The sequence below is a fragment of the Zootoca vivipara genome, chromosome 3 (genome assembly GCF_963506605.1).
Source record: "Zootoca vivipara chromosome 3, rZooViv1.1, whole genome shotgun sequence".
Lineage (NCBI taxonomy): Eukaryota > Metazoa > Chordata > Lepidosauria > Squamata > Lacertidae > Zootoca > Zootoca vivipara.
The window spans coordinates 52,159,941-52,185,767 of NC_083278.1; the positions used below are offsets into that span (position 1 = coordinate 52,159,941).

General features: G+C 42.1%; 1 protein-coding gene across 1 annotated transcript in view; it reads left to right on the forward strand.

The window, feature by feature from the left end:
* SLC35F1 (solute carrier family 35 member F1) overlaps positions 1-24,747 on the forward strand; it is a 184,413-nt gene extending 159,666 nt beyond the window's left edge. The window contains exons 4-8 of the mRNA XM_035110675.2: positions 861-1,020; positions 2,529-2,685; positions 6,197-6,249; positions 9,353-9,507; positions 23,545-24,747. Coding sequence (XP_034966566.1) covers positions 861-1,020; positions 2,529-2,685; positions 6,197-6,249; positions 9,353-9,507; positions 23,545-23,769 — 750 coding nt within the window. The 3' untranslated portion in view covers positions 23,770-24,747. The remainder of the gene's footprint in view (positions 1-860; positions 1,021-2,528; positions 2,686-6,196; positions 6,250-9,352; positions 9,508-23,544) is intronic.
* The last annotated feature ends 1,080 nt before the right edge of the window (positions 24,748-25,827 follow it).

Genomic DNA, 25,827 nt, shown 5'->3' on the forward strand with positions numbered 1-25,827 from the left:
CTTCATGTTTTGCCTGCTAGCATCCAGCTTCATGGGCAGATCCTTGGGGTGCAGTTCTCACAGCAGTAGCAATAGTAGCAGTAACAGTAGAAATATCAGTATTTCTTGTTTATACTTGAAGTGGAGATTCACCTGCTTCATCTCCTCCTGAGTATCCACATTGGATAAAAAAGTACAAAAGGAAAGCCACAAATGTTTAGGTCCTATAACATATATGTATTACTTGGTTTTTCCTTTATTCTTGTCTACGGCTATATTCTTGGACCACCTATTTCTAACTCTCCGTACACCCATCCTCACACAGTGCTGTTATCCAACTTTGTGATATTAACCCTAAAATTATGCTTCTAGAACTACTCCTTTTATTTTATTTTTGCACACCCCTGAGTCCTCACTGAAGCAGCAAGAGGAATAACAATGTGGGTGGTAGCATTTGTTTAAATAACTGACGGCCATTCTGCTGTTGAAATTGTCAGAATCTTTTTAATGGCAATAATACTGATAAAGTGGTGCTGTTATTAAGAAGCAGACATTTTCTGCCAAGGTCGCTGACCCCAATTTGCAAGTGATCATTGGCTTCAGTTGATGCCCAGTCCTAAAAGCCTTGTTAGCACCCAGCTGATTCAATCACAACACTGTTGGGTTAAGAAGAGACTGGCAGGGTCTTGAATTTTGCCCCTGAGCCATTTGAACATATTTCTTCTAGGGTAAGTATTTCTCACTGTTTCCTTCTGTTTTAACGCTCTTATGGTTTGAGAAGCAGCCTGTACTGTATTTGTAGTCATATGCACCTCAATGCTTTGTTTTAAAGTTGTTGTGTTCTCTCTCTCCCCCTCTCTCTCTTCCTCCTACCCTTACAGCTCCTAGATTGTTTTGTGATTCCAGTTGTGATATTATTATCTTGGTTCTTCCTGCTGGTTCGGTACAAGGCAGTGCACTTCATTGGCATTGTGGTCTGCATTCTGGGGATGGGCTGCATGGCAGGAGCCGATGTCCTTGTTGGAAGGCAGCAAGGGGCAGGTAAGGATCTGCATACATGTTTCCATGCAGGAAAGAATTGCTGTGCCTGGAATGCTGTTCTCAGCAATCGGAGAAGTTCAGAAACAAGATTTCCTTGTAGCCTCAAAATGAGTTTGGAAAGGCTATTTTGTAATGGGAGATCCAACACAAACTGCATGTTTTTATTTCAATTCATCTGCTTGTCTGATACATGTGCTCTTGCATGTGCAGGGAAAAGAATCCAGGCCAAATGGCCTATGAGACTCTTAAAATAATGTACGGTGGTACCTCGGTTTACGAACCTAATCCATTCTGGAAGTCTGTTCTTAAACCAAAACCATTCTTAAACCAAAGTGTGCTTTCCCTAATGAGGTCTCCCGTATCTGATGCCCTTCCACTGTTCAGATTCCGTTCTTAGACCGAGGTAAAGTTCTCAAACCAGGACACTACTTCTAGTTTTGAGGAGTTTGTAAACCGAATCGTTCTTAGACAGGACTGTTCTTAAACCGAGGTACCACTGTATTAAGGTCCCAACAAAGCCCTTATTTGCACTAATGCTATATAGGGGCAGGATGACCTTTTGAGAGGTCATGTGCAGCATGTGACTGCCAGTGCAAGGCTGCTGTATACTGGTCTGCACATGTGCTAGTGATCATTTTAACTGTACAGTCTGTATACAGTGCATGTCAGGGCTTTCCTGCAACTTGTGCAAGGAGAAAGTTGTACTTAACTAATTTGGCAGGGAATCAAGAGAAATCTCTTTTTTAAGAGATTGGGGGGGGGTGAATTTGGGAATTCTTGAAGAGAAAGGTTACCATAAAGTCTCAATGCTTAAAACACAAACAGCTCCTTCAAACTGCTATTAACATAACAAAGCAAACACTGTATTAATGCTGCGTGACTCCAGCATGTATATAAAGATAGAGTAAAATCCTGTGGGAAAGTGCTAGTTTTGTGTCATTTTGGGCTGCCTGCAGGAGATTGCTTTTTGATTGCTACCCCATATTTTAAAAACCGCCCAGCCTTCTCCCCAGTTCATAGCAGTGATCCCCCAGAAAACACCATTTTCTAAACAACATGGGATGAGGTGCAGGGGACTGGTGAGAGTGGAGGAAATTGCTCAAAGCTGAACCAAGATTTGCCTGAGTTTGGCCAATTCCCCCTTTCCTTAGCTCCCCATCCTACATTGTTCAGAAGGTCCTCTAGAGAGATTTTCCAAGGGTGAAGGCCAGGTGTAGGGAACAGGTGGGGATGGATATTTCCTTCTATGAACTTCTTCCTTTTTACTTATCTTTGAATTCATGGCATTTTGTTGAAGATGTTGCAAAAGCTTTGTATTTAGTGTCTCCTTGGAGGTATCTGTCCTGCATGTGCAATGAACAAGAAGAGATAAATTTACCCTCAAAGGATAGGTGCGAAAGTCTTTCCAAAAGTGTAAAGAGATTTGATGAAGGAGAGCTCTGATAGCATGTTTTGATCTGCTTTTTCACACACACACATATATATATATATTCTCTTTGTGCTCCTAGGAGAAAATAAACTTATAGGGGACCTTCTAGTACTAGGTGGAGCCACTCTCTACGGCATCTCCAATGTTTGTGAAGAGTACATTGTACGGAACCTGAGTCGGGTGGAGTTCCTGGGCATGATTGGACTCTTCGGTTCCTTCTTCAGTGGAATTCAGCTGTAAGTAAGGAAAGGCAGCTGCCTGCTACTATTGAAACAAAACCAGAAAGTCCCATACCATCTCTTCACTTCGTTTCATTACAAATCTGCCCATCACATGCGCTTTCATGTGTATTGTAGAGGTTGAATTGCCCCCAAACCCCTGGTCCTCCATCCATTAACCTGCCACTGGCCATACATTCCAAATAAAATACCTGCTGATGAAAAAGAAATGCTTGAAGTTTGTAGCCCACCAAGGTATGGTTTGAATGTGACTTACCATAAAAGCCCAAGGCCAAATGAGCTGTTGGGCTGAGTAGAAATGGGATAAATGAACCTATGTTCCAAGATGCTCACAACAGCAGCCCTATGGCATCATTTTAGCTGAGGGAGACTGAGCTTTCCAAAATGTGTTTCATGGCTCGTGTGTGGCAATCTAATCCTGCATTTCACTGGTTTCAGTCTGACATTATAATCACAACACCACACTACCGTAGTGCTCAGTGTGTGCCTTATTCTTCTGCTGGTTTTGGTTTGGAATGAAAATCCGTCTCTGGAAGCTGTGATAGGGAGCTGAAGACTGGAGGAAGGCTGTGCTTCACCCTTCCCCATTGGGTTGTTTTTCAAAATCATCTCCCAGCTGTGTCCTCCTTGATGGAAAATATACAGGCAACCAAGAATGCGACCTAGCTTGGCTAGAATAAAGAATAATTAACTAAAGAATAATTAACTAATAAAGAATACCTAACTAATATTATAAAATGCATGCATTGTGACTTTCAAAGCCTTTCAGGGTATCAGGGACCTTGCTGGTGTTTTGTTTAACATTTTGGACCACCAAACACAAGCTTCCTTGTTATTGACACATTTGGAGCACCAATCCTTTTATTTTCTAAGGTTGGGCAGGTTTTGTGCACAGCATGGCTCTTTATTACCACTGTTTCTCTTGAGCCTCTGCTTGGACAGTGTTAATATTTCAACTTAATGGATTTCAGTCATGTTCTAAATCAGCACTCTGCAAAACCTGCATTGGCCCACAGGCAGCAATACTGTTCTTGGACAGCCCCGAAGGGCACGTCATGCTCTGCTTTCCCTGTCAAGCTGAAGAAATAATATTTTCTGCGGAAAATAAAATAGGATCCGAGTTTTGGAAAGTAAAGTGCCCAAAGGGGCACTCCCTGTAGCCATGGAACTGATGTAGGCTGTGTGCACACTGCACCTTTAAAGCGCAATCGAAGCACATTTTCCCCCTCACAGAATTCTGGCCACTGTAGTTTCTCCTTCACAGAGTTACAACTCCCAGCAAACTACAGTGGCCAGAATTTTTAAGGGGGGAAATGTGCCTCAAATGTGCCTTATAGTGTGTACACAGCTCAGGCATGCTGAAAAGGCAATGTGCTTTAGTCATTAGTGAACTTTGCCACTTAAGAGCGAGACAGGAGGGGAGCATCATAGAATGCTACTTCATATTATGAAAAACTCTCTCCTCAAGGAAAGCTGGCTACTGTGTATAAGCAATTACATGTACCAGTCTTTTCCTGGCATAAATACCTCCTGTGCTCAATGGCAAGGATTTCTGAGGATGCATGCACAATGACAGCTTTAAATGTTTGACTGACAAGGGGAATTTATCATTAAAATGTACAAGTCATCGTTGAATTATGTTGCTAAATTAGTTGCTGTTCCGATTATTTTCACTTCCAGGAAAGATTAGAATCAAATGGGATCTGGTCTGGGCATTGTCTTGAGACAATTCTACATGGTAATAACAGATTGGGGGAAAATAGATATTTTATGCGAAGACTAGTGTGAGGAAGATGAATTTTATTGGCAAATCCAAAGGATTAATCTTTTTTTTCTTGGTAGCTTCATCGTGAGAAGCAGGATAAAAATTATGCTGTATTTGTTGCTGATGTTTTGTTAATCTAATGCTTTACAGAAAATGAGGAGATTATCCTGCATGTATAAATATGTATGAGACATACATCTGTTTGTCTCTTTTCTCCCAGCAACTGTAGGAAAACTATAGGGATTTTTTGTGCTGAACTAAATTAACCCAGCAAGGATAGTATGAAACTTGGGTCCAATCCGTAACATTTAATGTATCTTCCACCTCCACAGCACCATATGCATATGTTTGAATGCTAGGTAGCAGAATATGAAAGGGAAAATGATGGTGTGGGGGCACCTTCTTCTTTTTACAACAGATTATCCTTTAGCTTGGCCAGTACTTTGAAACTATTTGCTCCAGACACTTGCTACCACCAAGAATTCTTCTTATACTAAGCTCTCCTGCTTTAAAACCTATTTAGTGCTCAGCTGTTGCTGGATCCTTCTTACACCTCTCTATACATAACGCTTCTCTTCTACTTTTGACCAATCTCACCCCTGTCTATTTTTTCAAGATGGCAAGTTTTTTAGATCACTTATCGTCAATTGTGCTGTAGCAATACACATTGCATATTTCACTTTCATGTGAAATGCACATACAAAAACAGAGCCATAAAATGCACATTGCAAAATATTTCCCCCACCTAAGCACTACTCATGTGAGCTGTCTGCTTTCTTTGTTCCCAAAATAAGCTACAGGCTCAGTCCTTCACCCAGGAACTTGGGTGTCATTCTGCCCCTGTGTGATGATAATGCCTACATCATCACCACCACCACCATCATTAGTAGTAGTAGTAGTATTTGAATTTATATACTGCCCTATACCCGGGGGTCTCAGGGCAATGGAGACACCTAGTTTTCAGGGCTAGCTTACTTGCATAGAAATAACCACTGTTGGTAAATTAGGCAAATTAGGCAGTAACAATGGAGATATGCAGAAATAGCCTATTATCTTCTAAAACATCTGATTGTCAAGCCTTCAGAAACACAATTTAGTCCTATTCATGTTGGCTAGAAAGAAGTTGCCACTGAGTTTACTGGAACTTGGTCCCAAGCCAGTCCCTCTGACAGAAGGACTAAAGATCAACTTTACATTAGTGTTAATGATCTTATCAAAATATGGTGTACACTGAGAAATCTTGACTGCATCTCAGCTTCATCAGTTTTGATGAACCCTGGCATTATGCTATGTCTCTTCCATGGTATTCATTCCTGTGTGGTCAGTCACTTCTTGTCTGTGATTTATTTGGATCATTATTGGCTAGAGAGGAGCTTAAAAGAAAATATAATCCACACAAATGCATCATTAATATTTTATTTGCTAGCGCCAAAAAATATTAATACACCAAATAGTTGCCAGTATATCATACAGTGCGGATATGCAGCTTTAGGCAAATTGCCCATTTTCCCATTTTCATTAAAGCAGCTCTCGCTGTTGTGTTAGTGACTCTTATTACTGTGCCATTTACCTTTCAAACCGAGAGATGTGCAGGGATAAAGACAGAGCTGACTAAACAGACCTGACAGCATTTAACCTGTGCAGGAGTTCTCCCAAATCTATTTCGGGAGCTAATTGGAAATCATGTGAGTTCCCATCCCATCATGAAATTTTACCTTTACTTTTCTTCTTCTTCTTTTTCAGTGCCATAATGGAACACAAGGAGTTGTTAAAAGTTCCCTGGGATTGGCAAATAGGTAAGAGCGCAACTCATCGCTTTAGTGGTTGCTGTTGGGAAAAAAGGAACTGATGTTTTGGATGTGTGCTTGCATTGTAACATCCTCATGTAGCCCTGTCCAAGACTGGAAACCAAGGTACCTTGTAACATTCTCTTCACAGGGAGTAGTGCTTGGAATTGAGGAAGCACTGTAGGGCTTGGAAACCTTGACTCTTTTCCATTTGAGCTGTGAAATAGCCAAAGGGCAATTTAATGCCCCTCGCCACCACGGAATAGCAACAAAAACTTCAGCAGAGTTTTCTCCTTTGCACTTCACCTGCTCGCTCCTGCCAGTCAGTTCAACGGAAGGGAGTGACTGAGGCGCACAGGATATTCTGACGCCTGTTTACCCTTTCATGCTGGGAAGATGAGGGCTGAGCCCTATGCCAGTGTTTCCAGCCAGCTCAAGAGAAAGTGACTGCATTGCATAACCAGAGGGGGGGGCATTCCTTGGGTTCACCAGGCCAGCCCCATGGACTACTGGCTCCCTGGACCTACAGTTTTTCCTCTAATCCACCTATCTGGGCATGATGGCTTATTAGAGCCAGTGTGGTGTAGTGCTTAGTGTGTCATAACAGGAACTGGAAGACTACTAAGCCATGAAGCTCACTGGGGGACCTTGGGCCAGTCACTGTCTCTCAGCCTAACCTATCTCACAGGGGTATTGCAAGGATAAAATAAAAGGAAAAAAAAGTGGGGTATAAGTGTAATGCAAAATAAAAATCCATATATAAAAGTATAAGCATCATAATTCCATTAAAAGAGGGAGTGTTCCAAAAACCTAACATGAAAAGGCAGCATTTCACAGCCACTGTCAATGGGAGGAAGGAAAACAAAGCCAGCATTAGATATCCGAGTTACTTAAAATCTTACTTCTGTTGTAAACCTATAATTGCTTCAAAGAAAACAAGACGGTGCATGAGCAGTGTCTCCACTATTGAAGGTGCCACTCACTATGAAATTTGAACTGAATTTCATTTTTGCACTTAACTGAATGAGAGGAACTAATTTATGGGGAAAGGCACTGCACCACTAGGCAAACAATTTTCCGCGTAAGAATCGACATTCAGGGGCAATGCTTTCAATAAAGATGGGATTTCCTATTTCTAATGACAGAATGATCTAAGAGGAAGATATGGGTGCTAGCTAGCGTCCAATGGCAAGTTGAGCACCAGTGTGCTCCTATAACAAAGAGCGGAATAATGTGCAACTCCCTGTTTAACCTACTTACAAAATGAACATCAAAAGCAGCAGGTAAAAAGCAGCCAGAATCAACTAGTGGCAGAGGGAATCCCTGAGCAGTGGCGTTATAATAAGCTACACGGTAAACCATTGCTCCCCTTGGGCTTTTGCTCATCATTTCCTCTAATTATCGCAAAACCTTAATAGAGAGAGGCACATCTGCCATGAAGCTCTGCCACAAGAAGTCTTAGTAGTTTTGACAGTGTGGCTCACAAACTAAGCAACAAATCAATATAAAGGATGGTCGCGCTCTTTCTTCAAGCAGTGGAGTGTTTTAAGAGCCTTCTGGGGCTCAGTTCCCTTTTAGTGAGAGAGGAAAGAAAGTGTTTTGTGGTGTGAATTTATGATTTTATTGGCTAAGTTGACGGCAGCAGCAATCGAGGTATCTCACCCAGAAACCATGTGGCTCCAGTAACCCCCCAAACAGTTCTCTTATCAAAAGCAGCTTCTCTCTCAGGATCCCCTTTTTCTTTTGCAAAAGCACATGCCTCACCAAAACAGGCGTTGGGGCAGGTTTGTTCATACTATTATCCCGTGGTAGTGATGGGGAAACTCTCCCGGTTTCTCTGTCTGGCCCTTGAATCTCTCCCCAGGCCACAGCCCTAACCAATTCTGCTTTGCATTTCTCTGGAGTGCTTTTTGCCTGGTTTGAATGAGTCCTTGAACTCTGAGAATGCTTCTTGCTTTTTGGGATGGAAGACAAAGAGCAATGTACAAGGCAAATCTGAGTGGAAACTAATCTATGGTAAACAAGTAAACTTTGCTATAGTTGCTCTGCCACCTGGAAGGTTGTCCAGAAGAAAATGCAGCCCTTGAGCTCTAAAGGGTCCCCACCCCTGTTTTACAACTAGAAAAGGAGACAAAGAAGCCTCAGGGGTGCCCTCTAGATTGTTGGCCATGCTGTCTAGGTCTGATGGGAGTTTGAGTGCAACAACATCTGGAAGGCACCATGTTGCCCACCCTCATGTACCTTCATGTGTCCATGTTCCTCAATAAAACTTTATCTGCATTTCACAGACTCCTTGTGAACTGTGTCCTAAGATCGTGAGATAGATTTCATATTGAAACAACAAGCGGCGATTTTGTAGAAAATATTGCTAATTATACAGACATCATTCGCATTGTTGGCTGGCTGTAAAGCGTGGAACCATAGCAGCTGTGCTTACTCAGTTGCCTGTTCAGGAATACCCAAATTGTGAAGGACAATGAATCTGATACAGAACTGTACTTTGGTTATTGCAGTAACTGAAAGGTTTTAATTAAGACTGTGTCAACAGTTATGTTCTCTTAGATTGTAAATTCAGCACATTTATTTCATAGCCAAGGACACATATCTGAATGTAAGAAACCACCTTGCGGAGTTAGACCCTTGGTCTCTTCCCTTCGAACACCTGTAAAAAGCTCTCAGGCAGATGTCTTTCCCAACCATGTTACCTGGGGGTAATTTTAAATGAAGACTGTTTCTTCATGAATCACATGCAGTCTGCCACAGTTATCAACCTTCCATTGAACTGGAGAATGTAGCCTTGCTGCCCTTGAAACAGTAATAGCTGTGGACCTCTGTCCTTAACACAGTTAAATCATTTCCACTTCTAATGGAAGGAATAAGCCATATTCATTTTAGAACTTCACAGGTTCATAGGGCTATCTCTCACCTCTCATCTCACATCCCATCATTATCCTAAAGGAAGTCTCGAGCCTCTTCTAAGTCGTGCAGGGTTCTTAACTTTTCTCTTAGCAGAAAATGTGCCTTTTAGAAAAGTGGTGAAGGGCAATGCTAACTGTTGTTGTTTTTCTCTCCCCCACCCACTCCACTTTTTTCTGGTTCTTTGTCCTCTCAGGATTGCTCTACGTTGGCTTTAGTGCTTGCATGTTTGGCCTCTACAGCTTCATGCCGGTGGTCATTAAGAAGACAAGCGCTACAGCAGTCAACCTCTCCCTGCTTACAGCAGACTTGTACAGCCTTTTCTGTGGATTCTTTCTCTTCTACTACAAGGTAAATGGAGCAGACTTTGCATTTGAATAATTGATTGCTCTCCTGCAGGCAAATTGGTGATGCAGAAAAATCAATACAGCAAAAACAATGGCAATATCTCCAGACTGCTTTCACTCCAGAATTCATATACTTCAGGGGTGTCAAACTCAAATTCATCGGGGGCCGCATCAGCAGTTTGGTCACCCTCAAAGGGCCGGTTGTATCTGTAGGACTATGTGTCCACTCTTTATTATCATAAATTATTGTCACTGCATTCAATTATTACTGTTTTTTGTAATAACGTAAGTAATAACTAGCTCTGAAAGCAGAAACATAGTCAGAATAATGGCAAGTAGATATTCAAATGTACAATTATTGTACAATTTATTGAAAAATGATTTTTGGTAACTGCACTGGGTGGTGGAGGCTCGCTAGGGTTTCATGCAGGACCTTTGCAGAGCTACTAGTACCTGGAGATGCTGGGGTCCTTCTGCATGCAGGACAGATGTTCTGCCAGTGAGCCACCACCCTTCACCAAAGGGACTGGCTGAGGTTGACTCACTGGAGCTGCTCTCCTGGTTCCAGGGTTTAAGGGCCAGAAGTATAAAGCAGCATCCTATGTTTCTGAGGAGAGGGAGAGGAGGGAGGAAGGAAGGAAGGAAGGAAAGAGGGAGTGGGAGGGAGAGAGGAAGGAAGGAAAGAGGGGAGAGAAAGAAGAGTAGGAAATAAGGAAGGAAAGAAAAAGAAAGAGGGAGAGAAGACGGAAAGGGAGAAAGAAGGAAGGAAGGAGAGGGAAAGAAAGAATAAGAATGAGGGAGAGGAAGAAAGATGGGAAGGACGGAAGGAAGTAAGGAAGAAAGAAAGAAAAGAGGGAGCAGGAGGGAGAGAGGGAGGAAAGAGGGGAGAGAAAGAAGAGTAGGAAAGAAGGAAGGGAATAAAGAAGGAAAGAAAAAGAAAGAGGGAGAGAAGACAGAGAAAAAGAAGGAAGGAAGGAGAGGGAAAGAAAGAATAAGAACGAGAGAGAGGAAGAAAGAAAGAAATGGAAGGGGGGTCGCCGCCTTGATTCAGTGCAGAAAAGAGTGCGAAGGGACCCAGGGGCAAAAAGCATTTCCCGTGCAGCGTGAGGCAGCGGGTGTCCGTTTTAAGAGAAGTGCGTAAAGCCTCAGAGTTGTACGTTCGTGAGGCTGAGCCGCTGCTGGGCTCACGTTCATGAGGCTGAGCCGCGGCAGGAGGAGGAGGAGGTGAGGCAAGAGGAGGAGGAGGCGGTGGCGGCTTGCCGGGTCGGTGCCCGGCAGCGCTGTGCGGAGAGTCCCAAGCCTCTGGGACGCAGCAGTGCTCTGTAGCACTTTGAATCCTCCTCCTCCACGCGGCGCTGCTGGGTGCTTTGTCTGTGTTTCAGCAGCAGCAGCAGCAGCCGTTTCCAGGCGCCGAGCCGTGGCAGGAGGAGGAGGATTCAAAGTGCTACAGAGCACTGCTGCGTCTCAGAGGCTCGGGACTCTCCGTGCGCCGCTGACCCGGCAAGCTGCCTCCTCCTTCTCCTGCTGTGGCTCGGGGCGCTCCACGCAGCGCTGCTCCAGCCACCTTTCTAACCCCCCCCAGGCCCCAGCTGTTTGTCGGCGCTTTGTCGGCGCGGAGCTTCAGCAGCAAGGTCCCGCTGCTGGGTCCCGCTGGCTGGGGCGCTCGGCGGGCCACATGATGAGGTCTGGCGGGCCGGATTTGGCCCCCGGGCCTTGTGTTTGACACCCGTGATATACTTCATGTCTCGTTGGATAGGAGTAGCCCATCGTATGCAAAATTTATTCTGTGACTGCTGCATCCCATTTGGAGATGTGACACTATCCTTCCTGACTGTCTCTGCTCAGTTGTGACCAGCAGATGACAGAATATCTATGCAGTTGCTGGAGGTGGGGGCAAACTTTCCCTGACCCTAGGGGGGCAAAGCTGAATAACTAGAATATGAATTAGACCTATGCCCAATATTCTCCTCTTTCAATTTTCAGGTCAAAAATAGCAATTTCAGTGGGGCTGAAATATTTCTGGAAAAGCACTGTACAAATATACACTCCTTCCTTCCTTCCTTCCTTCCTTCCTTCCTTCCTTCCTTCCTTCCTTCCTTCCTTGTTTAGTTCCATTGTTCTTCTGGCTGATGTTGTATCAGTCCCATTTTTTCCCTTCACCTGAAGCACCTTTCTCCTTCCTGGATTTGTCACATGGGTTATTTTAGCTAATCAGGGATCACATAGTATATAGTGAATCAGATTGTGTTATATGGAACACTCTATAGCTAGTCAGATTTGATTACATGATGGTGTCACTGAGGACAAATGAAGCTGATTGAGAGTGAGAGCAATAAATGTCAGTATAAATGAGCAGGCAGACATTTTCTCAGGAGTGCTCCTCTCCCCACCAAAAAAGTCACCAGGAAATTATACAGCTCTTTGGAGCCTTCGACCCAGACAAACAAAAATGAACCCCCAAAAATGTGAACAAAAAAGTGAGTTATTTTGGCTTATCCCTAATAAAATATAAAATAAAAACCTTTGAGTTTATCCAACTCTGAATTGAAAGTAATAAGACTTTTCACTTACTCATTTATTTTAAAATTTAATCCTCCACCTATGCAATTTGAAAGCTAAAGCAACTAACATCAGTAAAAACTGTATATAAGTTCCAATGAAGCTAGGTATCCAAAACATTCAAAATCTGAAACTAGATAGCATGCTCACAGTATTTATTATGTATGGTTGAAATATAAAAACTTTCCTTTGCTTGCAAAAGGTTGTTGTTACAAAAATCCTACAGTCAGCATTTTACCAGCTGAAGGAAGCAACAAATTGAGATCAACAGTTCATTATTCGCATAATAAGAAGTATCAGGATGTGCACGCCTGCTTACAATGGTCCAGTGTAGACACGATGCTTAACCATAGTTAGTACTATCCATGGTTTGTTACTTTAACCCTGGTTAAGGTCCTGAATGTACAATGTGACCATGGTATATGGGGAACTGTCCTTTCCCTCTAGAAGCCTTATTGTAGGGCAAGACTAATAAGACCTGCTTGTTACCTTGCAAGCAGAGTGTCTAGAAAAGCAGGTGAACAGCCTTCAGGGTTTGCTCTGTGCAGATATAAGTCTTAATCATGTTGAACATAAAGCATGGCTTTCAAACCAAGTTCTCGAAGTCTGGTTTTCAGGTAAACATAGTTCAGAAATAATGCTTTAATGACCAAAGAAGCCATAGTTATGCAAATACAATTGCATACATAGGTTACTACTCCAGTACTCCAGTTGTTGTATTACTGGTACAACTTCCAGACTAAAACTCTTACTTTGTGCAAAACTAATTTGACATTTACAAGTTATAAATAACACATGTACTGAATAATGTCATCTCATCTGATTTGACTTCAGCTTCCTGTTGATTAGAATTTATAATTCTGGCTTTAGGACTATAAATGAAGCCCTGTAATTTTTGTTTGGGTTTTGCCTATCATTTATAAAAGGAAGGCAAGCTTTTAAGCTCCCCCTAACCATGAAGCATAACACATTAGCCGTAAATGACCTATATTAATTATCCTGCTAAGGTCGGTATACTCTGCATGTGTTCCACCTGTTCTGTTTTTAGCCCAGCTGCAATCCTTCTTAGCTGCACTAATCCCTTTTGTTTTATAGCATATTGACCAATGGGCAAAAGCCTCTCTTCAGTGGAAAGTAAATGACTTTATGCTGAATTAGAATCATCTGAGTGTTTTAGTACTTCTTGCAGAACATATTTTTTACGAAGCTTTCAAGTAACTGTTGTGATTTTCCTCACCCCCTGTACTGCTACTTTTATCATCTGGCAGCTTTATTGCACCTACAGCAGTAAATCTCTGGAAATCAAAGGGAATGCAGGAAACTAGCTTTACTGAGCTTTAGAGCTTCGGAAACTAAATGGAGGGCAGGAAAGAGGAGGGAGAGGGAACACCCAGAAGTGTTTTGCTAGGATTGCACTTCCCTGTATCAGGAGGTTGTGTTGTCTTGATGACATTTGGAACTGAGGTGTTTTTTGTTTTAAATTTATTGTGTTCCCCTCACATGCCAGAGCCATAGTAGGCTATACTGGTTCAGACATGATGGGCTCCAGTTAAATCAGCATTATGGCTTTATAACTGGTAATCAGCTGCAATGGGCTGTTTAATATGTAGGAAGTTTGTTTCATTTTTATTATTAAAGTACTGTATAATGACTTGTGGTTAGCTGTTCCAAACAGGCCAGGGGTAGCCAGTCCCATGCTCTCCATATGTTGTTGCACTCCAATTCCCATCAGCCCCAGCCAGCATAGCCAAGAGTCAGAGATGGTAGGAGTTTAATCCAACAAATGCAATCAAGAGGGCACCATGTGTGCCACCCCTGACATAGACTTTATTTTTATTTTTTAAGATGCTCAGAATTCATTGAGTGCAATGAACTTCCATGTATTGAGGTTTAAATCCATACTAATTGATCCCATAAGTTCAATTAAAATGACCAAAGGCAGCCTATTAGCAATCTTCTTGCCCCACAGCAAATGTATGCATTTGCTCTAGACGCTAATGGGTGGTTTTTTTTGCTAGGACTACCATTGGAAAGGCCTGTACCAGTGATGGATTCCCACTTCATCAGCAGTAATTAGATGTTTTGGATTCCCAGTGCAAAGTCCAACAATACCGTAATTCTCAGGATCCCTTGAGCAAAACCTGAGAAGTTGACAGGGCAGACTGTTCAGAGTAACTACTTCTGTCCTTTGGGACACAAATAGGCAAGGTGCTCTTTTCAAAGGCAGGCACCTTCAATTTTCTTTTCCTTAAGTCAAGAGAGTGTGAGGTAGCCACTGCTTCCTACTTGACATGAGGCTAAACCGTGGGGAGCTACTAAAATGTCATTCCCACTGAAGCAGCAGCAGCAGAGGAAGAAGCAGCACACATAGAAATGAAGAACTGTTGCTGAAATTAGACTACAGCTGTTTGAAAAGGCCAGCGTGGACATAGTTTCCATTCTCTCTCATGGCCTTTCACATTTTAGCCTTTAAGTCACTCCTTATTCCTAATGGACTAAATACTGGCATGTCCTGTTTTCAGTGATCCCCTGTTGTTTTCCTTCTTCGGATGGTTGTGTATCATTACTGTAATGCATGGAATCCTTCAGTTCAGGCAGGATTCACATTTCAGTGGGGCTTTGCAGTTGTGTTGTTTACCTTCCGTGAGCCAGAGAGAAAGTGAGAATAGAGGTGAGAATGGAAAGAACGTACAAATAACCCCAGTGCCTCAACATAACACGGGGGCAAATTAAGGATATATATTTATGTCAGCGTTTCACATTCAAACTAAGGAGCTTTGAGAATGGCTTTAGCTCTGCGGTAGAGCATCTGCTTTGAATACAGAAGGTTCCAGGTTCAATCCTCAGCATCTTCAAGTAGGGCTAAAAACCCCAGAAAGCTGCTGCCATTCAGTGTAGACAATACTGAGCTATATGGACCCAGTGATCTATCTCAGCTTCCTATATTCCTGTGTTCCACTGCCACTTCTGCAGCATACATTAACTTTTAACTTTTCCACTGCACTTCTTGCTTATCTGCTAGCAGAGCTAATGTGAGGTCTTGATCAAGTTAGTTGCCATTTTCCCCTCAGTGCTAATGTTAATTTAGGCGCCTTAGATTCGTTCTTTTTTTTTCATTTGTAAGCCAAATGCTGAATTTTAGCTTTTCTAAGAAAATTACATTCCCACTAGGTTCTATAAGCAGTTTATATCTCATTCTCTGGTAGCAGAGCCATGCATACTGAGTGTGTTCTGCACCAGCAGGTTCGGTCACACTGTATTATGTCATTAAACCAGCAAGCCAACTACAATAAATTCTATTCTGCACTGGCAAGATCACTCATTCTGTTTAATCTTAGATGTAGCCATTAGTTTGACTACAACATTATAGTAATTTGCACAATTTGAATGGAATATGTGGAGCTGGAAAAAGCTAGAGATTATGATTTGAGGAAAGGAGGTGAAATAGTTGGGAAAATAACAGAAATGCACAACCAAGTCAAATATAAAAACCACAAAATATTACAGCACCATGAAAGTTTCAGATGCTGCTCATGGAGGGAATGAGATGTTACAAAGTTCATGTGAATATGGATGGAAACAGCAGCCCTGTGTCTAATTTCTCTGCCCTCCCACCACCATAATATTTTGAGCTATGGTACCCATACAGTGATGCCATCACAGTGTGTCTTACACACAGTGGGTAAGAGGAGCTTGCAGTATGACACGGGGGAGAGAGAAAGAGTGCCCAAGGATGGCTGTTTTTGGCAGCAGCCCCATGTCATTCATCATGTGGAGACATCATGTATCAGCTCATTTATACATTAAAATGAGGAAATCCCTAACAAGTGTAAACACATCAGACTTTCTCTCCTTAAGAAGGTACCATAGAACAAAATCATGTGTTGATACCCAAAGCATGGGGCATTCACTTTTTCATTTTATTCATTTACTAAAATTGTTTTATATACGCATTCACACACAAAAATCGGATTGGTTTACAACAATATATACAAAAAAAATACAAAAACCATATAACATTTTTCAAATCAAATAATTATTGTGGAAAGATGTGTTCTTAATTGCCTGCACAAGACTGGTGGAATAGAAGTTTTCAGCTGGCTTTAGCAGTGGAAACAGAAGGCACCAGCTGAATCTCTATTGATGACGCTAAAGTCTCCGTTTCCTGTTTTGATCAAATAAGCCTTGCGAACTCAAGGAATGACCAACCACGCTCCTGAATATGATCTCTGTTATGTATTAGTGTATATAGTTTTCCCTCAGGTCCTCAGGTCCTTGTCAGTTGTTTTAGGAGAGAACTTTAGGAGGGGACTTTAGGAGGGAACTTTGAATTATGTTTGATACATTGTTTGAGCCAGCCTCTATAAAAGCAGGCCGGCTCGGCAATGCAGTTCAGTTCTGTTCTGGCTTCCGAATAAAGAGCTTCTTGAAGAGTCGCTGTGTTGTCTACCCACTATTTAATAATCTCAGTGATCAAGCTGGGATAAAGGGGCTCAGGAGATCCCTAAGGTACCCTGGATCTAAGTTGTTTAGGGCTTTGTAGGCTATAGTATTTGTGAAGTATATAGCCTCTCACACTTTAATGAAAATCCTAGGAAACAACCTAGAAGGTGCCAGGTTGCAGAAGGCTGGTCTCTACTTGTGGCCACCAAGTCACTCCCATAGATGCTGCTGGATGTTTTCTATCTAAATTGACTAAGGGCAAACTACAGTCAAGCATGGGGAGCCAAGTATTTACTATAGTGAACAATGAAGGAGCACTATCCCATACTTTGCATTTAACTTGTGCCACATTTGCCACCTCTCCTTTACCTTGCAGTAACCACATGGTTCCCTTGGATGTCTGTACCTATTTGTTCTGCAGGCATCCTGACAATGTGCCTTTAATTCACTCCTTGGCTCTGCTTGTTCCACTCGTTTGTCATGATTACAGGTTGGATCCAAACTAAGTTTGTCACACTTTGGTCCCATTGAAATCAATGGGATAGGTTAGTCACAGCTAACACAAGTCCCATATTGATTTCAATGGGATTAAAGTGTGGCTAACTTAGTATGAATCCATCTCTCTCTGTGACCAGTGTGGTGTAGTGGTTAAGAGCGGTAGACTCATAATCTGGTGAACTGGGTTCGTGTCTCCACTCCTCCACATGCAGCTGCTGGGTGGCCTTGGGCTAGTCACACTTCTCTGAAGTCTCTCAGCCCCACTCACCTCACAGAGTGTTTGTTGTGGGGGAGGAAGGGAAAGGAGATTGTTAGCTGCTTTGAGACTCCTTCGGGTAGTGATAAAGCGGGATATCAAATCCAAACTCCTCCTCCTCCTCCTCCTCCTCCTCTTCTTCTTCTTCTTCTTCTTCTTCTTCTTCTTCAACTGTGAAAGGATCTGGGATATATACAGATGCTCCTATTTGATTATTTTGTTGGCCATTCGGTCCTTACAATTTTGATAATGTTTTCAAAGTGATGTCTCATTTACTGCTCAGCACGACTGTGAAATTGTGCTGTGTATGCTCTTATTCAGCTACAAATGCAAACTAGGCCTTTGAAATGTGTTCAGTCAATTAGAGGCTGATTCAGAATGCAGGGAGGGAAACCAATCAAACTTCTAAGCATCATGTCTTAAAGAAAATGGTTTGCAAGCCAGGGGAATTAGATGCACTCTTCAGATGATTTTCATCTTTCCTTTATGATACAGAGGTGGTAGCTAAGGCTATAACAGGATGTCCTTTTGATCCTTGTGTAGGGACCAAGAGTAGACCTATCCCCTCATGGTACTGAGTTTGATCCAGTTTATGCCTGAATCCTAAATATAGTTATTTAGAAGTAACTATTTTATCCTTGTGCGTCTCTCTACCTGTTGTACTTCTCTTGATGCCATTGCTTAATCCTTCTCTGATATCACAATGGGTGTATTAGATTCCTTGCAAGAAGCTGTGTCATTGGCTCAGCTGCTCTGATTTCAAGCATTGACCCAAGTTGCTGTGTGCTTAGGGGGAATGGGGAAACCTCAGAACAAGCATGACTAACCTGTGGTTGTCCAGATGGACTTGGACTCAAGCTCTCATCAGTCCCAGGGAACATGGCCAATGCTCAGGGACGATGAGAACTGTCATCCAACAGCATCCATAGGGCCGCATGCTAGTCACCCCTGCCTTAATGCAAAAGTCAATGTGAAGCTAAGGTTCAGAATTATATATATCAGCACAAGAACATGGTTCAGCGTCTCCAGTGTGGTTTTTTCTGGTAAATTGGATTGTTTGTTTCTATCCGTGTACCCTTTACTTTTCCAGCCAAGCATATGATTGATGAGAATGAATTAATGGCAACAGTCACATTCTGCCCTTTGACACTGCAGTGTGGTATATCAGAACTTAGAGATTTATAACTGTATATACAATGGACTTTATTTTTGAAAATCAATAGGTAATTGGGGTTTTTTGTGTTTTTTGCTCTCATTCTTACATGGGGGGATGAGTTCACCAACAAAAGAAAGATGTTACAGAGAACAAAACCAGATTTGTACCAAAAATCTTTTACAACCCATGCATGTGCAGCATATTTAGTCTGCCTATTAATGCACATTTGTTGATGCACGCCTCTGTTCAGCGGTCTTGTTTGTTTAGACCACTGACATCTCTGACACAAATTATTTAGTTGTTTTATGCAGATGGATCTTCCATGAAACCTTGGCAGCACTCTGCCCTGCAAAGGGATAAGGAACACAGGGAGCTGCCTTAGATCAGATAATTAGTTCATCTAGCTCAGTATTGTTGGCTCTGTCTTGACAGTGACTCTCTAGGATCTTGGGAAGAGGCCTTTCCCATCACCAGCTAGCTGACTCCTTTAATTCTTTTAACCATTGGGCATCCAGATGTTGATGAACTACAGATTTCATCAGCCCCAGCCAAGTTGGTCAATGGCCAGTAATGATGGGAGCTATAGTTCAGCAACATCTGGTGTGCCAAAGGTTCCCCACACCTGAATTCAGCCATGATCTTTAACCCACATAATCCAAATAAATTCAGCTGAAAGCTGTGAGAGCTTTCTTACCTCCGACGGAATTCCTCTGTGATCTTCCCCAGTTTTGTGTAAGACATTCCACGTTAGTTCTGTGGTAAAATCTGTTGTTCTAATGCTGCCAGCTGTTATCCACCTTTCAGAAATGTTAGCATGAATTTTATAGGATCACGGACGTTTCAAAGCAGATGAAATGCCTTGCTCAGGCTCTGCTTCTCAGAATGCTTTGCTTCTCAACTGGTAGAGAAAGCAGCAGGAGTGTCTATAAATCTGTGGTTTTAAAATAAATAAACATATAGTAGTAAAGACACAACAAGAAAGAGGAAAAGTATATCTCTGTAAAACCCATGATCTGCTACTTGAAAGAAATTGCAGTCCCTATTTAAGCAAGTCTTGAAAACATGTTGAACAATGAAATAACTTCTTTTTAAAAAATCTGCCTTCTGTCTGTAAGGTACAACTCATCTTATCTTATTGTCTGTTGCTATTACACTAAATATTCCATTGGCCAGAGGCAGGAAACACTCATAGATCTGCTTGGCATGACACTATCATTTACCAAGACCACGAGGGCTCCCAGATCAGGGCTGCTTTGCTCCTTCCTGGTCGTCTTTACTGCTATGTTGTGCTAAACTAAGACAAAGTTTGGCTTAGTGTGTGTGACACCTGAAACAGGTCTTGTTGTTAAGCTCTCTAATCTGAGCTGTAGCCAAGGTTTGTGTGTCTATAAACCATAGTTTGGCTTCCTGTGTCTTGCAGACCAGACCAGTGAAATGCTGTTAGGATATGAGATGAGTTATGGAAGGAGAGACAGGAGCTGCTTTCAAAGGCAAACATTTTCTTTCTTTTTTTGGCAACATCATTTTTTAAACCATAAGCCTCTGATGAAGAACAGATCTGCGACAAAAACTATGCACTTGCTCAAAACATCTCTCGTTCCTTGGGGCTACTTTGGTCCAGTGACTGTAGAATATTTTGGTACCAAACAACGTCTAAGCATAGCAGACCCTCCGAGAAACCTCAGCACTGCAGGCTTCCCAGGTGACTTATGCAATAACTCATACTGAAGTTAATGAGCTTGCAGCTGCAAATAACTTGCTTCTCTCTGTATGGGAATGAGATACTTTTGTATGAGGGAGATAAAAAATATTTTTTTTCTGGCAAGTCATACTGGGTGCAGACATTGCAAAGCTCAGCGACAAAGAAATAAACAACAGATCCAGGCTCCATCATTTATGGTGGCTTTGCTTTTGAGCACCATTAGCTTCAAATACAGCAACGCAGAATCAATTACTACTGCCAGTTGACACTTTATTAATTTTTTACACCCAAGAACAAAGCAAAACCACCCAAAAAAACCTCCTGGCAACTGCTGTCTGATAAATTGAATCACTAGAGAATATTAAAAAGTGAATAAATCAGAATAAATATTAAGCTTTATGTAGAAATGTTCCTGAATTGCCACCTCTTTCACCTTTATGACACTCAAAGACAGCTAATAACTGCTTTAGCATTGACTGTCGCTAGGTCAGTACTGCCAATATGTATGGAACATTCAAGTATTTTTATCTCTCTCAAATGAAGCCATAGACACCAGGACATCTGGAGTGCACTAATAATCCACTCTTTTAGCAACTTTGAGCGGCTGTTGCTTTGCTGTCCCAGAATCCTCAATGTGTAATCCAATCCCTATAGTGCCTGTCAGAGACTCAGTTTGCAGTCTCCATCTTAGAACTGCCTAAAAGCTGGCCTTATGGCTGCAACATCCAACCTACTTTTTGGACTTTTTATGCATTTTCTATTTCTGTCTCCCCACCCCCACCCCCAGTGCTTTATGTAGCTTTCCACAATTTTGTGGACAGTTGGTTAGTTTAGGGAAGCTTTTAATGTTTGATGGATTTCTGTATTTTAGAATTTCTGGTTTTTTTTGGAAGCCGCCCAGAGTGGCTGGGGGAACCCGGCCAGATGGGCGGGGTATAAATAATAAATTATTATTATTATTATTATTATTATTATTATTATTATTAAACATATTGGCCAACTGCCCAAGGCAGTCATATAAAAAAGAGAAAGTAAGTTCAGTGGTTTTTACACTTTCATGATCTTGCATGAAAAGCAGCAGTCATGACCCAACAAGCCACCAATCACTTTAAGCATAGCAGGAGCAAGATAACAGAAGCCCATCTGGTTCTACAATGTCTAAACAAGCCTAATTGCCACAGTACTGAAGGTCTCATCTCAGACCGTATCACAGAGGCCATTGCCACATGAAAGCTGCCGTTCAGCACTGACTGCTCTTTGACATGATATTTTCAGCTGTCAAGGCAACAAGGCATTTATATTAAGCCATACAGCATGATGAATACTGTAGCTCGGGAAGGCTCTTGCAACAAGCAGAAGAAATGTTGCTTACCCTGGATCAACAGTTGGTTTAAATGCCTTTTGAATTAAACTAAGTACTGTTTTCTTAAAGGATTAAAGAAACACAGAAGGATTATCAAAGCATATCCCTCCTAATAACTTCAACCCTGCGCTTCTAACATTTTCCTAAAATGAAAAAAGGCATTCTTTGTCCAAAACCAAGTCACTTGGTTATATGAACAGAGGACGAACCTATGAGTAATCTTGTTCAAATTAGTACATGAGGACCCCATGTAATGGCTTATAAATTGCACTTGTCAATCATTGGTGTATATTCTTGAATACAAGTTTTAGACTGTCTCTCCAAAATTTTGTTTTCTCTGAAGCTGAACAAGTTTTCCTTTCAGTTTGTCTTTGTTATTCATACTTCAGTTATTTGTACAGAATATATTTTGACTCCTTTCAGTTTTTTATTTACCTAATGCTGGGTCTGGGTGTGGAGTGGATTGAAGCTCGACTCATGGTCTGTTGACGGATCTGTGACCAATTTCTGGTGGGTTACCTAGTGCATCCTGTCAATGAAGAGCATGGGTAGGAAAACTAAGGCCTGGGGGCCAGATGCGGCCCAATTGCCTTCTAAATCTGGCCCATGGACGGTCCGGGAATCAGCATCTTTTTACATGAGTAGAATGTGTCCTTTTATTTAAAATGCATCTCTGGGTTATTTGTGGGGCATAGGAATTCGTTCATTATTATTTTTCAAAATACAGTCCGGCCTCCCACAAGGTCTGAGGGACAGTAGACCTGCTGAAAACGTTTGCTGACCCCTGATGAAGAGTCATGCCTAGAAGAGTTTCTGAGCATGCACTCTTGCTTTGTTAAATTAAAATACATTGGGCTATGATTATCATCATGTATTATTAGTTTATTATTCTACTCCATGCCTAACTTAAAGGTGTTGGAAGAAAGTGGTAATCTCACCTACCCTTTCTTTGTCCTTCCCACAATGACCTCAGTTTTATTTGTATAATAATTCATTCTTCTTAAGGTTCTTTTGACCAATGAATGGAATAACATATCAAAGTATGCTCCCCTTTACTTTATTTAGTTATTTACTTACTTTATTCATGGAGTGGAGGAAAGGTGGCTCCAAATCCCATTTAAACTTCCCTCTAACGCCAGCATAACAGCAAGTCCATACCTGTATGGCTCTTTTAATATAGCACTCATTCGTGCTTTGGAACTGGTGGACCTGATGCAGAAGTGCTGAGCTCAAAATTCAACCAACAGCTCAGCTCACTTAATTCACAGCAGCTTAGTTCACTTTGCGCTGGTGCCAGAAATTTGGACTTGGTATTTAGTTGGAGTGTCATCAAATTTTTAGCCTGAAGCTGCTCAGGTGTGGGGTTTTTAATGCTTTTATGCTGTTTTCATTCAATGTCCTTGAATGGATGTGGTAAAATGTTGTTTTTGTTGCTGCTCAAATTATTCACACACACACACACACACACACACACACACACACACACGTCCTTTGTCACTTATTGCTTTCGTATTACCACTACAAAGAATGTGAATACAGTCTTAGAAATAAATTCCGCACATGCGCTGCACTGTGTTCAGTGGCGATCCCTCCTGTATAAGCTTGCATAGGATTGTAGCCTTGCTTCATCTTTGATGTGTTTTTTCACAGTGCAGTTTTCTCTTGATAGAAATCACATAACCTCTGTTGTGCACTTGTTTCCAAAGCAAGATTTTTTCGGGGACGTTGTGCATCCTCTTTCCTTTCGTGCCTTGATTACCTGTCACTTAACCGCATCTATTTTTCTTCCACCAAATGTGTTTCTTGGCAAGAAATTCTAGATTTTTTGCAAAGCCTCGGAACAATTTTTTTTGCAAAAGTCTAATAAGCAAATGTGCATTGTACTGACTTGCATAATTTATCTTTGGTAATGAGTTCTCATTAGACAAGTAAGTGTCCTATTTAAAAGTAAAAACTGTTTTGGAGAGGAAAGATTTCCTGAACATTGCCTGCATTTTGCTTTCTGTAATCTTTCATATTGTATTGTTTAGCTAGCATGCCACTTACCAGCTTATTTCTGTTTAGTTTTCAGGACTATATCTTCTGTCGTTCTTCACAATCCTTGTGGGGCTGGTGCTGTACTCCTCAACGTCCACATACGTTGCCCAAGACCCACGGGTGTACAAGCAGTTTCGAAACCCTTCGGGTCCTGTTGTAGACTTGCCAGCCTCTGGGCAGCTGGAACCTTCAGTAACATACACCAGCCTAGGCCAGGAAACGGAAGAAGAACCTCACGTCCGAGTCGCCTAATCTCAGGCCCTTGCCACCCTCAGTGGAGTTTGTATCTCCATTATCTCTGTATCATTCATAGAGAAAGGTATTTACCGGATGCAGTTACTCAGGTGGGCTGCAAGGTAGCAAATAGGGAAGGCTTATTAAAAATACAAACTATATTGTTTCTACGTGTGTATAGCCAAGAGTAGTAACTCTCAGTCTTTTTCGTAGGGCAGTGCTTTTCAAGCCGGGGGCTCCTCACATACTTATCAGGGTTCCTTAATGAAAAGTTCAAAAATGGTGGGCAACTTTCCCGCAGGAGGGCTTGCCTACTGCTAAGTTACCCTTGGGGTGTTTACAGCAGGTATGTTCAAGGGTGCACACTCAGGTCATGGATAGCAACAGGGAGGTCTGATTGGCCTGGCCAGTGCCATACCTGAACTGAGTATCCACTGTAGAACATCCCCCCAGAATTTGATGCAATGTGTTGGAGCTTCCTGGTAAGGGGTCCTTCAGCAGATGAGCTGATGTGAAAAGTAGGGTGGGGTAGGAATTAAAAGCAGGGTGCACTGCTCAAATTCTGGATTGCCTCCTGTGAACAGACCCTCTACCTCAATTCTGCCAGTACTCCTGGTGTGCCCACCTCCCAACTCTTCCCCAGGGCAAAATACAGACAAACAAAAACTCTCCCTTGAGGAAGAAGGTGTGATTAGAAGGTACCAGTGGCGCGTGTTCCCGCCAACATGCAGAGCACTTGACTACAAAATCCCAGGATCCTTAGCAGAAAATGTTCCTCTGCACATCACCTCCTCCCAAGGGGTAAAGTTCTCACCAGGAATCCTGGGTGTTGTAAACAAGTCCCAGGTCTCTGGAAAGAAAAGGCCTTGTTTTGTGTATAAATGGGAACTCCCACCATTTTCCTAGTTCCTCTTTCTTTCTCAGAGTGGGAGCAAGGGTTGCCTTGGGGAAGAGGTGCAGGTGACAGGTGCTCTGTAGGGCTTTTTTTTGGGGGGGGGTGTTTGATTGGAACACTTGGGTGGGGAAAACCCTTAGCACTTTTAGGGTGAGTGGAAATGCAATGGCCCATCCCTAGTGAAAAGGGTCTGTAGTGTTAGGGGTTATAAAAAGTGTTGGCTTTGGTAATTCGCAGCTAATGCAAGAAAGAAAGACTTGAGTCACTCGAAACAATATGTTCAGAATGCAAGATGAGATTCTGTAATGAGCAAAGGGATCTTTCTGCACCTCTTGGAGGTTGCTTTGCCAGGGGTTATATAGTGTTTCAGCAACGCCACAGTTGTACAGTAGGCCCACTTGCACGCAAACACCCTCCAGCTGTTCTCCAATGACCTTGGTTCTGTGCAGGAAAGGGCAGGTTAATCACAGCGCCTCTATACCCCAGTGCCGTTTTGTTCATTCAGCTGTCTTAGCTACCTGGTTGCCCACCCTCTAAAGAATCATGTGTTCTGGGACACCAGGGGATGGACAACTATCAATATCCACCTCTATTCTAGGAATAGGTCAAAAACAAACACTTTTGCCCTTTTTAAAGAAGTACTTTCAATTGCGAAGTAGTGAGACGTTGACCTTTTTAAATTTTTTACAATCGCCTTGCTGGTAGCTGAGGTCCTCCATTCAGTGAGAAGGAAATTGTATTTCCTCTTCAGTGTCTTAATCTTGCAGACTAACAAAGTGAAACAATCCCTATTTCTTACTCTTTGAAAACTGAATCTGTCCTAAGAAAGTACCTTTTTCTATTTTTTAATTATTTATTGTGGGTCTTCTGGCTAAGGGGAGAAAGAATGGGAGCACAGTTTTATAGACCTCTCTGCATTCAAGGCAAACACAAGGCCAGATGGAGGTGGCTCAGGCAGTGTTGCGAACTCTGCATGTTCCTAGGCCTTGCGCTTCACTCCACATTTCTGATGGAGGCACCCTCGTGGAGACTATCCATATTTCTTCTTCAAACTCTTGGTCTGCTATTTGTGGATTTTTAAAATCCATTTACCTGGATTTAACTGGGACTTGGAGTTAAATATTTTCAAGTTTTCAAGCTAAAAATATTTGTATGCACCGCACCTTAGCCTGCATATCAAG